General features: G+C 36.7%; 1 protein-coding gene across 1 annotated transcript; it reads right to left on the reverse strand.

Annotated features, from left to right (window-relative positions):
• Positions 1-732: 732 nt before the first annotated feature.
• trim105 (tripartite motif containing 105) lies at positions 733-14,293 on the reverse strand. Its single transcript, XM_028460468.1, has 7 exons — positions 14,191-14,293; positions 12,554-12,864; positions 10,303-10,398; positions 4,653-4,886; positions 4,553-4,566; positions 4,307-4,422; positions 733-2,077 (listed from the first exon to the last, which is right to left on the reverse strand). The coding sequence occupies exons 2-7, from the start codon at positions 12,833-12,835 to the stop codon at positions 1,518-1,520; spliced, it is 1,302 nt and encodes a 433-aa protein (XP_028316269.1). The 5' UTR covers positions 12,836-12,864; positions 14,191-14,293; the 3' UTR covers positions 733-1,517.
• Positions 14,294-15,263: the final 970 nt, after the last annotated feature.

Raw genomic sequence — 15,263 nt, forward strand, 5'->3', positions numbered from 1 at the left:
CTGAAGAATTGAGTAAGCAGTTGATTTCCTGAAAATGTTTAAAATGCATTTTCGTACGTGTACTAAAATGCATTTTAAACATTTTCTCTGTATAAACATTTTCTCTCTCTCTCTCTCTATATATATATATATATAAAACAGACCCCCCCACACCGGCTTGGGCCCTGGGTACTCAGTACCCTTTACTCCCCCAGTCTGACACCCCTGTTCCATGTTACGTGGTCCCATCTCTGCTCTCTCCACATTGTGCCACTTTTCCAACAGACAGAGGCTGCAGCACAGCATCCTGCTTTGGCAAGCCCCAGAGGCCTGTCAAAAAAAAAAAAAAAACACCCAGAGGCAACCCTAGTGTCACTCTGTTTATCTGACCTTTCACCTGGCATGAGGAAACAGGACGTCAGTGCAAATGTGTGTTTGTGAAGATAACCGAGAACGCGCCTGTCCTCGCTATTTAAGTATCAGAGACGACTCGTGCATTCAAAAGTTTTCAGTCCAGGTGCACGAGAGTCAGCAGTCCTGGCCCGACTCTGCTGTCAGACCTCGGCCTTGAACAGAACACAACAGAGCAGCGCTTTGAAGATGCTTCACAACATGAGCTGTCATTTAATGCTAAAATTTAACTATAAGCTTGGTTCAAGCAACAGTTCAGTGTCACAGCAGTAGGATTAAAAAAAAATCAGGCCTTAGTTAGAAGGAGATTTGGTTTATTAATTTGCATTCATGAGTGCCCTTTACAATAAATGATGACAATGTGCAATCCTCTAAAGAACAAATATAATTCCATTTTAAATGTTTTGCACAGCCCATCAAATGAATTCTACAAGCCTCCTATAAAGTGAGACAAATTTATTCAGAGAAACCCTTAATAAGAAAAAAAAAAACATCAAAATCATTGATTATGTATGACATATAATGAAAGAATAAATCAACGGTAAAATGTCAGAAAAATGCAATATTTACTCCTGCTGAGTCAAATTAATGATAACCAAGATGCTCTTTACAAGTGAGGCTAAACATAGTCTGGATTTCATGAGAAATTAATGTTCTGTTTCAGATTTCAAAGGTCGACAATCATTCAAAACCAATGTGTATATCATTCGATAACTTTTTAAGATGTGTTATAAGGATATCAGACATTTTAAGTATTTGTTTGGATTGAAAGGATGAATTCTCAAAAAAACCCAAAACTTGGCCTTTAGTGAAAGTGACCATAAAAATACCCGACATTTTGCAATCAAAGCAGTAATCGATGGTAATGAAAAATACAGGAATCTTTTTCAAGAAATGTGAAATACCGGAAAGTCTTATCATCTTACTGATCAGTCCACGTCGTCACTAAAGGTTACAAACTTTAGCCAATGACTGAGCGAGATCAGGCAAAAGCAGCCAATTATTATGAGTTCAGCGAATTTGAGAAAAGCTCAATGTAGAGCAGCAGGTCCTCTACATGAAACGATATTTGATGTCTGCATGGATAAACAGGTGGCTCCGCTCTGATTGATAACATACAGAACAGTTTACACAGAGTAAGGGACAGGAGTGTAATGAAGGAGTTTGATGGGAAATGGTTTTTGGCGACTGTCGCTCACGCAAGGGCCGAAAAACGGGTAAACTTTGCCTCTTGGACCATTAGTGAAAGACAACAAAAGAATCATGTCGTCTGCGTTGTAGAACGACAACCTTCTCTCGTCACAATCTAAGAACACCCCAAGCCTCTGAGGGGTGCATCCCAGCTGTAGCCTGGTCCATGGTTGCGTACCTGCAGAATACTCGTTTCCGTTCCGCAGCCTCAGGGTCCAGTAGCCGTTTTCGGGGCACAGCTTGATTCGAGCGTGCCGGTCTATAGCCTCGGAAGCCACGCCCACATCCCATTTGGGGCTGGAGCCCACCTCAACCTCCCAGTAATGCCGTCCGGAATGGAAGCTCTGGGTGGTGAGAATGTTGACGCACTGGAGGAAACGCTTGGTGTGATTCACGTAGGGGTTCATGTCATCACAGTCGATGGCCACCGTCTTATCCCTGGATATGTTAATGCTGGGGTGGGCCGTGTCAACATCAAACGTCAGCGAGGATGGGCCTTAGAGGAGATCAGATATGGAGTGACAGTCAGAGTGGTGACACGACTGTCACTGTTTGATTCTCATCAGGGTTGGGGACAATTACAATTATAATTGAGTAATTTGTAATGAACTACAATTATGATGTAATTCGTGAGGATGCAGGAGGCATCCTTACTAATGTTATCCCTTTTTTTCTTCCGTTGGTCGTTAACTCCTCCAACACTGTTTGACCAATTTTGACAATTAAGCTATCAAAACATTCAGAAAGTTCCCAAGATTTGTTTTTCTTCTTTTATAATTTGAAACTTTTAAACTTTTTCAGTCATTACATTTTTTGTGAAACTGCATTGACTTTTCAGCTCCGATCCCATTTACGGAGTGGACGGTTCGTTAAGCTAGAGTGGAGCTGCTCCAGTTTTCACCTTAAAATTACAAACCATTCAACCCTTAACAAGTTCAGCAAATACGTTTAACCCATTTCAACTTTTTCAACTCATTTCAACTTAATGCTAATGCTAGATTGGTGTAAATGCTAGGCTAATGCTAAGCTAATGCTAGGTTAATGTTATTGTTAGGTTGATGCTAATGCTAAACTAATGCTAACAAATGCTAAGCTAATGCTATGCTAATTATACAGAACGGGACATGAGAGGAGCGTCTGAGCCACACGCACTACTACTACTACTACTACTACTACTACTACTACTACTACCGTAATTTCCGGGCTATAAGCAGCAACATTTTTCTCACGCTTTGAATCCTGCGGCTTAAATAATGACGCGGCTAAATTCTGGATTTTTCCCAGTTTTATAAGCTTCATGGTTCCAGTAAAAAGCGACCATAAAAAGCTGTAAATGGACTGATATGTATTATGTAGACATGGGGAAGTGAGGAGGAGACTTCATGTAGTAAAGGAAATATATCAGTTGAAACATGGACATTTCCGTGAAACCTAACTTGAGTACAGCAGCCCGCCTACCTGCCCATTCTGATTGGCCGAGTTGTCTGAAGGGCAGCGTCATCAGCCAATAGAGTGCGGCCAATGTTAGGCTGCGGCATTTGTGTGGATTTGTCTTAGAAATTTGCTAAATTATTGTAATGCAGCCAATAAAACAGTGCACTTTATAGCCCGGAAATTACGGTACTTTAACTACTATTCTACACATCACTTTTGGTTGTACCATGCCAAAAAAAAAATCGACGTGCAGAGAGAGCGGAAACGTGAGGCGATGCGCCAGGCACGTGATGCTGAGTCACCTGAAGTCAGAAATGCCCGCCTTGCCAGCAACGCTGCACATGTGACAAGACGCCGTGCAGCTCAAATGGGTGAAGAATAGAGTAATCGCCTGGCTAGCAACGCTGCGCGCGAGGCAAGACAGAGTGCATCAAACACATACTCATTTGGCCATAATTGACAACTCTACTTAAGCTAGTACTATATGAATACATACTTCAAATGGGTACTGTACTAGTGATGTACTAATGCGAGAAAATGCTAAGCTAATGATATGCTAATTGCGAGAAAACGCTAAGCTAATGCTATGCTAATGCAGTTTGACGCGGGCCAGCACCTGCATCCTCACTTGCATTTTCTTCAGGAAATGCAAATGTTCTAGTTATAATTGTAATCATAATTGGCAAAATCTGTTACTGTTAAGAATTAATTATAATCTAGTTCATATAGTTGACTTTATAATTGGCACAAACATCCTATAAAAAAGGTCAATTATCATTTAATTAAACGCACATCTGTTGAACCTTGTTACAGCTCTATGGCTTTCACATACGTAGTTAACAATTATTAAAATATGTTTCAGAACAGATTTACCTGTCAGTTTATTTTGCCCTTTAAAAAATTAATTTAACCTATGGTATACTGAAATAATTGTCATTTTAATTATAATTAGAAAAAAATGCCAGTCACCGTAATCGAAATTCAGTTGTAATTGAACATGTCATTGTAATTGACCCCAACCCTGATTCTCATACCTGGAAAACTGAAGGATTCAAGCCCCTGGTTTAAAATAGAAATAACAACAAAAAAACTACTCCAACATATAAGATTCATAGTTTACATGAAATAACTGAGGACAGTTTAGTAATGAACCACAGTCATGAACCACATCATGTTGACAGCTCATCACCTGTTCATAAAGCTGTAAAAACTGCTCTCAAGATGATGGGAGAAATAATACAGTTTCCATGTGAAAGACTTATTTTTAATTAGACAACAAATGGAAATCTACCTGGCTTTAGAGCCTTGAACATCCTCCTCCATGCGATGTACTGCAATGGGGCCGAGTATTTGTTGCTGAAAGCGGTCAGACCAGAATCAGGGCATGTTTTCACATGCTGCAATGCTCTGTGGGAAAAATGAATAAACCTGAATGTATCTATCAGGAAATAAATTGCTTTTTTTTTTTTTAATCATTATTTTTTGTTATCAAAAGGTTTCGAAAACGTGACACAAGCCCAATGGTCTCATCTCTTACCCAAGTTTTGGAAACTGGAATTTGGAATGAGAGAGAAAGCATATTATTTATCAGCTCACCAGTGTATCACATTATACTGAGTTTGAAATGACAGTCCCACCTCAGTTAAATCACCCGTCCTAAAGTCAACAGCAGACTGCTGCAGTGTCTGCATGTTTTTCTCCAAAACCCTCACAGACGACTCCACGGCCTCCAGGTGGTGCAGCACTTTCTCCACTTCCTCTTCCTGTTCCTGCCTCAGCTGCTCCAGCATGCACCTCTCCTCGTCAAACAGGATCTGATGAAGAGCTTGGAAATCGCCTTTGACACGAGCTTGTAGCTCTGCTCCAACTTTCTATGGGAATAAGACCCATAGGAGGATTGGGATTAGTGGCACATTATGGATTACATAATTAATACGACACAATTCTCTCCCCACTGATACACACTATATGTAATCAACAGACACATACAAGTAGGGCTGCAGTTAGGGCTGGGCAAAAAAAAATCGATTTAATCGATTAATCGAATTTTATTTAAAAGTTTAAAAAATAAATAAATAAAAAATTCCCACCACAGTTTTTTCGGACTTTTTCGTGTTCCGATGTGAGCCAGCCCCCTCTTTGTTTACATGTGTTTACCTTTGGAGTAGGCTATATGTGTGCCACAGGCATGTTTACATTTTTTTATTCACAATATGCTCAGATGCTAAAGGAAGAGTTTATATTTTTTTTAATTGTAATGTTATATGTTGTAAAATATGTAGTTATCTGATTTCTTAATCAGAAAATTTAAGATACTGTGAAGTTGCTGTTGCACTTTTGCTTAAACCTGGGTTAAAGCGTGAATGACAGAGCCTCTTTTACTTTTTATTTTGGGATTATTCTATTCATTTCAACTCACTTAAACATTTAATCACAGCAATAAAGTTGCACTTTTGACAATATATCTGATGTCTGCAGTAATTTTTAAGTGCATTAAAAAAAAAGAAATCGAATCGAAACTCGATTTTTTTTTAAAGGCAAAATCACCCAGCCCTAGCTGCAATAAATCATTATTTTAGTAATTCACTCATCTATTAATTTTAACCCATTAACCAATTAAATATATTGGAGAAATCACGTTTTGCAATTTTAATACTAAACTAATGGATTTACGTCACATAAAAATCCTCTTGAGCTCTTTTTTATTAGGGGTGTCCAATCCAATATTGATATCGGTCCGATATCAGCCAGAAAACGAATATCTGATTTTATCGGACTGCATCTAAAATCTCCAACCACCATTTTCTGCTCCAGCACTTCTTCTATCCATAGATGACTCTGATTCACCTATCGACCTGTCCATCTTGTGCACTACCTTTAAATTTGTAAACTGAATTAAAATAATAGCTTAATAAAAACTAACCATGGACATGGTTAGTGAATGGTGTACCTCGTAAATTTAATTTTCAAAGTGAGAACTCATACTGTCCTTTTCACACTGAATTGTTTGCACTTTAAAAGTATACTTTGTTTTTATTGGATATATTTAGGTTATTTTTCAGAGTCTTATAATTTATTTTTCATTTATTTAATTCAATTGTAGAATACTGTAGATCTTATGCTGAAGGTTAAAATGTATGTAATAAATAGGTTAATAATAAATGGGTCGGTTTTTCTCCTGCCTACTGTTGCTGACTGTTGTTCTCTGTTTGAGTAACATCACTCAATCAAGTCTTTTCTAACATTCCACACTACATGATAAGTCATAAAAGTATGTATGATTTGTGCTGATATCTTATCGGATCAATATTGTCCGATACGCAAGGAAGTGAAAAAGTTGTATCGGGACATCCCTACTTTTTCTTGCACAAAAATAAATAACAAAATCTAATACAATAATTTCACATAACCTTTAAAATAGGCATTACTTAAATAAAGGCCAAATAAGCAACATAGTGTCAATCAGTGCTTCCCAACCTTTTTTTGGATCGTGACCAAATTATGACATCAAAAATTTCTGGCAACCTTAAAGATATTGTGCCAGCTCAGATATTATTTTATACTGCATTTTATTTGAAACAGATTCATATTTAAAAACATGAAAGCATAGAATACAGTTGTTGACGATTGTGTGTTGTTTTAATTTTTTTTAAAAAAAGGATATCAATAAAAATTAAAAAAAACATTTAAATGTATTTTCATTTTTCAGAAATTTCCTGGCGACCCCACATGGGGTCCCAACCCCAAGGTTGAAAAACACTGGCTTGAATAAACACAACCACAGTGTTTCAATACTAACATTTTTTAAATCTACACTTAAAAAGTAAGACAACAAATTAAATTTGACAATATTTTGATTTAACTATAATCTAATGGTTGTAACTATGTTTTAATGGCAACATCTGTTAGGGGCCAGTGTCCAACCACAAAACAACAAATACAGATTCCTAGAAAACATAAAACAAAATAACCAAACATTGTGTTTTTACCGTCTGTATTTTATTTATCTGTTATATATTGTTTGTCAGTAAACAGTCCAACTCTAAAAGTAATGATGATTTTGATGGTATTTTCAGGATATATCTGAAATGGGATGAAGAACAAGTGAGTAGCTTTTGGGGATGATATGCATCAATATACTGATTCTGGATCAGTTTGAAAATATGGCTGAATCCCTATGTTCAGCCCTTGGAGCTGGTTCTACAACACCTCCTGCTGGTGACATTGGTGCATTACATGCTCTAGTCATTAGTTTTGTTTTACATTCTGACCAAACAGCAGCACAACCACATGCTGGAAAATGTCTTCCAAAGCCTTCAAAGTGTGATTGATGACGGAACCATGATCAGGATCATTGATCCAGATAACAAACAGCATATTTGTGGCTTGGCTGAGGTTTGCGTTCTCCGACTGCTCTTGTTTAATAAGCAATATTGCTATTTATTTCTAAGTGGTTATTCATATGCATGCAATAATTTTCTTTTTTTATGTTATTCATCTATCAACATATAAAACATGCAGATTCTATAGCCTTGGAGCATCCATTTACCACTTTTAATCAAGCAATTAAATTGACAAACTGACGATTTTCAACTCATTATTACAGCTATATCTTTGACTTAATGTAGAAAAAAAGTGTGTTGCAAAGAAAAATGATAAATCTGACCTGTCGTTTGGCTTTAATAAATCTGCTCCTTTAAATAGATCCTCTCATCGAGTGCTGCTATGAAATGCTAAATGTCATTACCATAAACACAACGTTGTGTGCCGGGTATGAAAATCAGCTTAAGATAATGTACATCAGCTCATTTTCTTCATTAGTTTAGTCAGTTGATTTCACAAATTGTTTCGGCCCTACATACTAATAACAACAACATATACATACGAGTTTAACATCCACCCGAAACCATTCGGGGGAATTCAAACACAAACAAACTCAACAAATACTGTACATTTAGATTCAGAATGCTGCTTTTATGCAGTGGATAAAAGTGCTGTTAACTACCACTGTAATGTACTTAACATCACTGTAAATAAATGGACTGAAAATCATTCCACGACAGCTTTTTAAAGCTTGTAAATAAATTTAAAAAAATTATATATATATATATATATATATAAATCTAGGTGTCATTTAACTACAGAGCATTAAAGAAGGAAAAGGCTTCCATTGTATTTGCTCAGTTGAACATGAGTTAAGCAGTATTTATTTAAAATTTTGCTGTAGTTTTAGTCATAGTCTTTTGACTAAAATGCACCATAGGGTGCTTTCACACATACCTCTTTGCTCCACACCATGCTTCACTTTCTCGGATAGTCCGGTCTTTTAGCGATATGTGAAAGGTCACTTGAACTCTAGTGTGGAGCAAACAAGCGAACTCTGGTCCTCTAAAAAATGTGGGTCTCGGTTCGGCTCAAGCGAAGCATGGTGCGGTTTTTAACCATGTGAGAAAACAAACATAACCAATTATAGGATTTTACATTGAAGCGCAAGTGTAACAAAGCAACTCCATCAATGACAGCTCAGCGGCGGCACACAGCAATCACACACACTGTTGTCAGGGCAACAGGCAGCACACACACAAATATCCATCCATCCATCCATTTTCAGAGCCGCTTTGTCAGCACACAAACAAACATTTCCTCACTGCTCTCCATATTTCTAAACAGTGAGGAGGAGTAACTACAGGAACAATGACTGCAGACGAGAACACATCACATAAAAAAGGACAAAAAAAAAAAAAACAAAAAAAAACGTTAATGAAAAGATGAAATTATGAAGAAGATGAGAATGTTTGACAAGGGAAGAAACGCGGACTGATGTAAAATTATCTGTGTTCAAATCAGGGGACGGATCTGGATAAGCATAATGCTTTTTTCCGTCGCCCTTTCCGGCATGCAAAAGGACAAAAATAAATAAATAAATAATGATGTGATTTTGCTCTGAATGTCAAAATGAATTTCTGTGATGGCAACCATGTCGGAAATGAACTGAATAAATAAATAAATAAATCTGGCAAGAGCCAGATTGATGTGCAGCCCCTCCCTCTAACTGAGTTCTCCACATTGATCTGGATCTGTCTCAAATCCTTTCGGAACCAGGGAGGGACATGAACAGAATGCTTGAAGCTGATTGGGCGAAGCGGCTGTCCACCATGATTTGTTTTAGCGAATCACACGGTAACAAATGATGATGTCATCACCGGCATGCGCCGCAGAGACATCTTCAAAAACTGAGTTTATAGCAGCTTCACACATTCATCCTCCTGCGTCAGCATCTTTCTATTTTGATTTTATGCTATGCTAATAGCATTAGCCCAGCTAGTTCCTCTCCCCGCAACTGCACATGCTCCAGTTTTGCTTCGGCGCTTTTGCCTTCTTCACAACCGGATATCCCGCCCTAAACCACAATACTACCTCATGATTGGTTCGAACCGTTTCGGTTCGGATTCAAAAGGCAAAGGCGGGAACAGCACAAGAACGCAGGCATGGTTAGCGTATTTCTATCACATCATTCATTTATTTCACTTCTCTCTCTTCCTCATACTGTTCACATGGTCAGCGATGGCTGCACACCTGACTGCTCTAAGTTTCACCTACTCATACATTCACATCATCACATATTACACATCCTCACCGGTAAGTTACCAGTGACATGACGGCTCTTAACACTGACAGGTGGAGACGGAGCGGCATCAGCTGTGTTTATTTAGCACATTAGTGCAGGTTGTGGGATCGTGTGATTATGGGTTATTTTGAATCATTATTAATGATGTTTCTGCTGGGTTTGTTTTAGGATTTCCTTTGGAAAACATAGGAAAAAGGACCAAATATTATTTTGTTTCTATTAGTCAACAAAAAATATATATACTGTATTTTTTATAGTTTTCGTCAACATGTATACATTTTTTTTTAAGTAATAGCCTAGTTATTGTCACTCAAAAAAAAATGTCAATGACAATAAATGTATATTAGTCTCGTTTGTGCAATTTAAGGCATTGCGTTACTTTGTAGAGATAAATATGTTGAAAAATGATTTTCGATTCAAACATTTGTGATTTAGTTGCATACATTAGAGTCTGTACGTAGATGTGTAGTATAGGCATACAGGAAACAATGCATGAAACCATTATGTTCCACAAAACAAAGAACAAGCTTTCACTTCCCACAACTGCAAACAACACTGAATATGCACAGCGACATATGGCAAACATCCATTAGTGTGGGACATGTGCATTCTTATCTGCTAAGTGCTGCCATCCTTTTGGGCGCCTCAGAGCAGCGTACCTTTATGATATTCATCTTCTCTTTGTCCCGTCGCATACTGTTGACCAAGTCCTCCTTCCTTAGACGATGACTTTCCAAAGTCTCTTTCAGCTCTTTCTATAAAGAAAAGCAAATTAATGAGTAGAGAGACAAGGCACATTAAAAGAAAGAGAAAGTAAGCAGGAAATAAAACCGCTCATAATTTGCTGTCAAAGACTGTGATATTGAATGACTGAATGCCGGTGCTCCTTCAACAACCAATTTTCTCAGAGTTCAGCAACAGCCCAGTTGAATTAAGCTGCTTTTTAATCAGAGGCAGCTCTGAAGCTGGGCTTTGTTCGACACCAGTAACAGCAGCCAGTTAGGACAACTCATACAACATAAACATCAGTCTTAAAAGAAAAGGGAAACTTAATTAAATGCATTTTTTTTTTCCTCTCCGCTAATTCGTGGCATGTATGTGTACAATGGCCTTGACTTTTATGTCAAGCCAACTTCACAGAAGTAGAAATGAATCTAAACTAGAAGAAAGAAAGTTTGTAGCAGATTATTTCCTTGTCTAAACAATACTTGTAAGGTTTTTTTTTTTTTTTTCTTTTTTAATTTTGAAGAGCCTAATTATTTCCCCCTTTAAAGAAAATCATTAGGCTGCACCAGTAAGAGCTGCCTAATTACACACTAATTATTTCCCCTTCAAAGTGGAAATAAATGGACTGTATCTGTAGGCTCGGCAGAAGAACTGTGGAAAAACCCCGATGAAGCCACATTGGCTTGGAACTTCCTCCTGCTGATAACCAGCCTGGTCACACACAGCTACAGTATGTTGTAGCGTCACATTCTTTAAACAGCATTTGCTGCAAGTCAGCCACAGTGATTGTTTTGGTTTACCCAGGCATGAAAAACAATGTCTACGCGGATCCAACAAGTGTTCAATAGGAGTCCTAGCCATGTCTGACATTCCCATCCAAACTCAAAATCTGGAGGTCGTCCCAGAAAATAATAAAAAACCAAAAACAAAAAAGCAACTGCTCTGTTTGGCCCTAAAGCAGGGGTGCCCAAATCCTTTTCATTGAAGGGCCAAAAACAAACTGCAGTGGAGGGCCGTGGGCCTAAACTTAACATTCATATTGCAGTGCATGGAAAATAAATATACCAATATCTTAACTGTGCAAAATAAACGCTTAAAGTAGTTTGAAATTGAAGAACTCGAGAAAAATAATGTAATTGAACATCAGCTTTAGATTTTTTTTTTTTCTGTAAATCACTGTACTGTATATATATATATTTAAATTTTTTTTTACAGCTTCAGAAATCAGTGCACCGGATCATTTTAAAAAGGGATGACATTGAAGCTTGGATAAAGCTGTTCACATACTGTGCTATGAATAATTTCCCCCTGAGATAAAAAAAGTATTTATGATTCTGAATCTGGTGATATGATATGATTCATGGTTTGCCTATCACTCTGTGATATAACCCAATACGATATACTGTGATAGAAATAAATACAAATTTCACCTTTACAAGTACAAAATGGTATGAAATAGAATTTATTTCATTTTTTTTTACTTCTGAGAAAAATTAAATGGTATCTAACTGTAATTCAAGTACCAATATCAAAAACAAGTGGTATGTTTATCAAACTGTCAAATTACATTTTTCAAAAAAAGTTAAACTTTTGCATATACAACAGATTCTGATTTTTATTTTCTTTATTTTAAAGTAACCACACATCTATAAATTGCATTGAAGGCGTTTACGTGCTATGCATGTTAGCACAATTAAATGTGCTTACATGCAAATTTTGTTAAGCATGATTGAAAATTCAATCATAATTTTTCATTCCAAATCATGATTGAAAAAAAAATCATGTTTTTTCAATCAATGTTTTTCTTTATTAAAAACATGATTGAAAAAATCAATTTGGACATTTTTTTGTTCCCCCGCCTAGCACCCGATGAAAGCTGGAGATAGGCCCCAGTAGACCCGCACGATGCTGAAAAGAAGCAAACGGGTTATGAAAATGGATGGATGGATGATAGGATAATTTCACTGTCAAATATTGCAATATATCACTGAATAGTTTTTTTTTCTAACACCCTAATTACAAATAAAAAAAAAACAATTGTAAACATGGGTATTAAATCGATACATGTGCTTACATTTTGTTGTAAACGTAGATATAGGTAGTGGTACTGAGTTTAATCAAACAAAAAAAAGTATAAATTCATGTAATTTATTTTCTTTTTAGCAGAGAAACAAGCTAACCCACCTCTAAATCATTTATGGAAGTGTCCAAGGTGGTGGCTCGGACCTTTTCCACCATCGCAGCCACAAGGTAGTTTGTCTGAAATTGTTTGGAACTGAACTCCTTCCGGCAATTTGGGCAGCGCACTGGGCCCAGGGTTCCTCTCCAGCACCTGGTGATACAATCCTTGCAAAAGTGATGCATGCAGGAGAGCATGACGGGGTCTCGGAACAATTCACAGCATATGGCACATGTTAGGTCCTCTCTCAGGCTTCCTTTGGTGGGCAGGACACCAGCTGAAGCCATGGTGGAGGGTTGTCCTTTAGTGTTTGCCTCTGTTGTCAGAAAATAAACAATCATATTGGCAATTAGAGGTTGTGTAGAGTTAAAATTTAAACCCAAAGAAAATATCCACACGTGCGTGATCTGAATGTGAAGTCACAGAAAAAGTGTTCACAAATGTGTACATGTTACAAGTTTACAGCTGTCATTTTATGTGTGTAAATATCAGTCTACACATTTGTGAATATTTTTTATGTGACATTCAGATCACGCATTTGTGAATATTGTCTTTGGGTTTAAATTTTAACTCTACACGTTCACATTTTTTCCCATCATTTGTGACATGAAATGTATTTCACGTGTGTGGATTTTTTTCATACACAAGCTCACATTCTACAAACTATCCCATTTCGAAGTGTCTATTGACATGGAAACGTTTCACTAGCCCTCGGGACTTTGGGTAAGTATAAGCGTAATGTGCCTGTGTTACACCATGTGCCGCACTCAAAAATTCCTCTTTCCGCTGCCGTGGGTTCGAATCCAGCTTTTGTCATTTATATTTTTTTCATTTTAACATCTTTAACACGGCAAATTCAACCTTTAAAAATGCATATACAAAAAAATTATAAAAAAATCTACATTTTAGGGTATTTCCCGGGTTAGGGATAGGATTAGGGTTAGGGTTAAAAATACATATACAAAAATATATATATATATATATTTATATATATAGTGTATTTCCTGGGTTAGGGATATGATTAAAAAATACATTTTGGGGTATTTCCTAAAATAAACGAGTTAAAATAAAACTGACGGAACTTTACGTAACGTGGTGCACCTATCACGTCACCTAACCTGACCAACGAGGGGCGCTGCGTATGCATAAACTATCCATGTGTTTCCTATTTTGCAACATATCTACCTTCATAAAAACACTGATAATGCAGACAGCCTATTTATCAATAATTAACTATCACAAAAAAGAGGAAACGTTCACTTTGTATAAATCTCATTGTAATACATTGCTGTCAAACATTAATACTTCCACTTGCGGCCCAGACCAACTCTACTGTATTTACATAATGACTGTAATGCCAGCTTTTATTATGAACACAATAAATCTTGTTTGAATGCAAAAACGCAGTGAAAGCTTGAAGTGCACAGTAAATCAGGTGACACGTCATGGTTCTCCATAGACTGGCTTATGATTTATATCGAAAGCAATGTCCGGTGTAATAGATTGTTTTGTTTTCAGCCTCCCGAGAGTTAGCAGTCAATTCACAGCCCCTGAGACGCTCATCTTAGAGGGGCAAAACAAAGAAAAACCTTTAAAAGTGAATTTTTAAATCTACTTGTATGTAGAACTTAAGTTAACTTACGCTTTTTGTTGTTAGCAGGCTTATGAAGGCAAAAACACTTCAAAGTCCCCTCCCTCTGCTCTTTGCATCCCTGTGTCAGTGAACCAATCCTTACGCCTTTCCTTCCGACGCATGCGCGTAGACTACGTCACTTCCGAGCTGCTGGGACGTGATATTTGAATGTAAACCGACCATTAGACGCTTGTTAAATATTTTAATACTACACATTTAAATATGTGACTGTTTTGTGGTGTTTTTTTAATTGGTAATGTTAATAATAATATTAATAAAAAATAAATAAAAAATAAAAAAATACAATACGCAACCAAACCAAACAGAAAATAATTTTCACTCAAAAGAAATGTATTTATTTTTTATTATCTTTTTTTTTTAATAACAGGGTTACAACCTTTTAAATAGTAAACGAACAGCCGTAAAATAGGCCGACCGGATTGAGACGCCTTTCGCGCATGCGTTGATTGGGCACTTTTATTTAGTTTTATTATATTATTTATATTTTATTTTAATCATTTGTGTTATATTGTAGATATTTACATGCATACATAACCTTACACTCCTACAAAAATACCAAACAAATCTTTTTTTTAATACATATGTATTAAAAAAAAAAAACATCCCAACACCTTCCAATTTAGCAGTTTTGTTGTAAAATAACACGGTTTTTTTGTTTTTTTCGGAGCAGCAATATTCAATGGTTTACACAGGTCTTAACCAAAAGTCTTCACTTTTTCTTTTTTTTTTTACCTCTTCACTTAACATAAAGGCAACATGTAAATGTTTGACTGTAGGTAATGTACAATACCTGTGCTTCCACGAGCTAATAATAGCGTTGAATCAGTATATCAGAGTGATTCAAACTGTGGCGAGTTATTAGTCAGTGGTCTTATTTTATTGTACAGAAAATAAGTTTACATTTAAGGCTTTTAATATCATTAATTTGCACAACTTGTTTGAGTATTACTAAGCAGAGCTTTCAAACCGCCTCGTCTTCTTAGTCGATGTTATTAAGTTTTACATGTATGTGCTTCTGTACATTTCAGGTAACGTTTTATAGCTTTCGTGAGGTTTGAGTT

The sequence above is a fragment of the Gouania willdenowi genome, chromosome 10 (assembly GCF_900634775.1).
Source record: "Gouania willdenowi chromosome 10, fGouWil2.1, whole genome shotgun sequence".
NCBI classification, from domain to species: Eukaryota; Metazoa; Chordata; class Actinopteri; order Blenniiformes; family Gobiesocidae; genus Gouania; species Gouania willdenowi.

Excerpts from the sequence above, each read along its gene's own strand:
- trim105 (XM_028460468.1), bottom strand. The coding sequence starts at position 12,835 with ATGGCTTCAGCTGGTGTCCTGCCCACCAAAGGAAGCCTGAGAGAGGAC. Across the intron at positions 10,399-12,553 it reads CTTCCATAAATGATTTAGAG|AAAGAGCTGAAAGAGACTTT; the intron begins GTGGGTTAGCTT and ends TTTTCTTTATAG. Across the intron at positions 2,078-4,306 it reads GTTCAAGGCTCTAAAGCCAG|GCCCATCCTCGCTGACGTTT; the intron begins GTAGATTTCCAT and ends ATCTCCTCTAAG.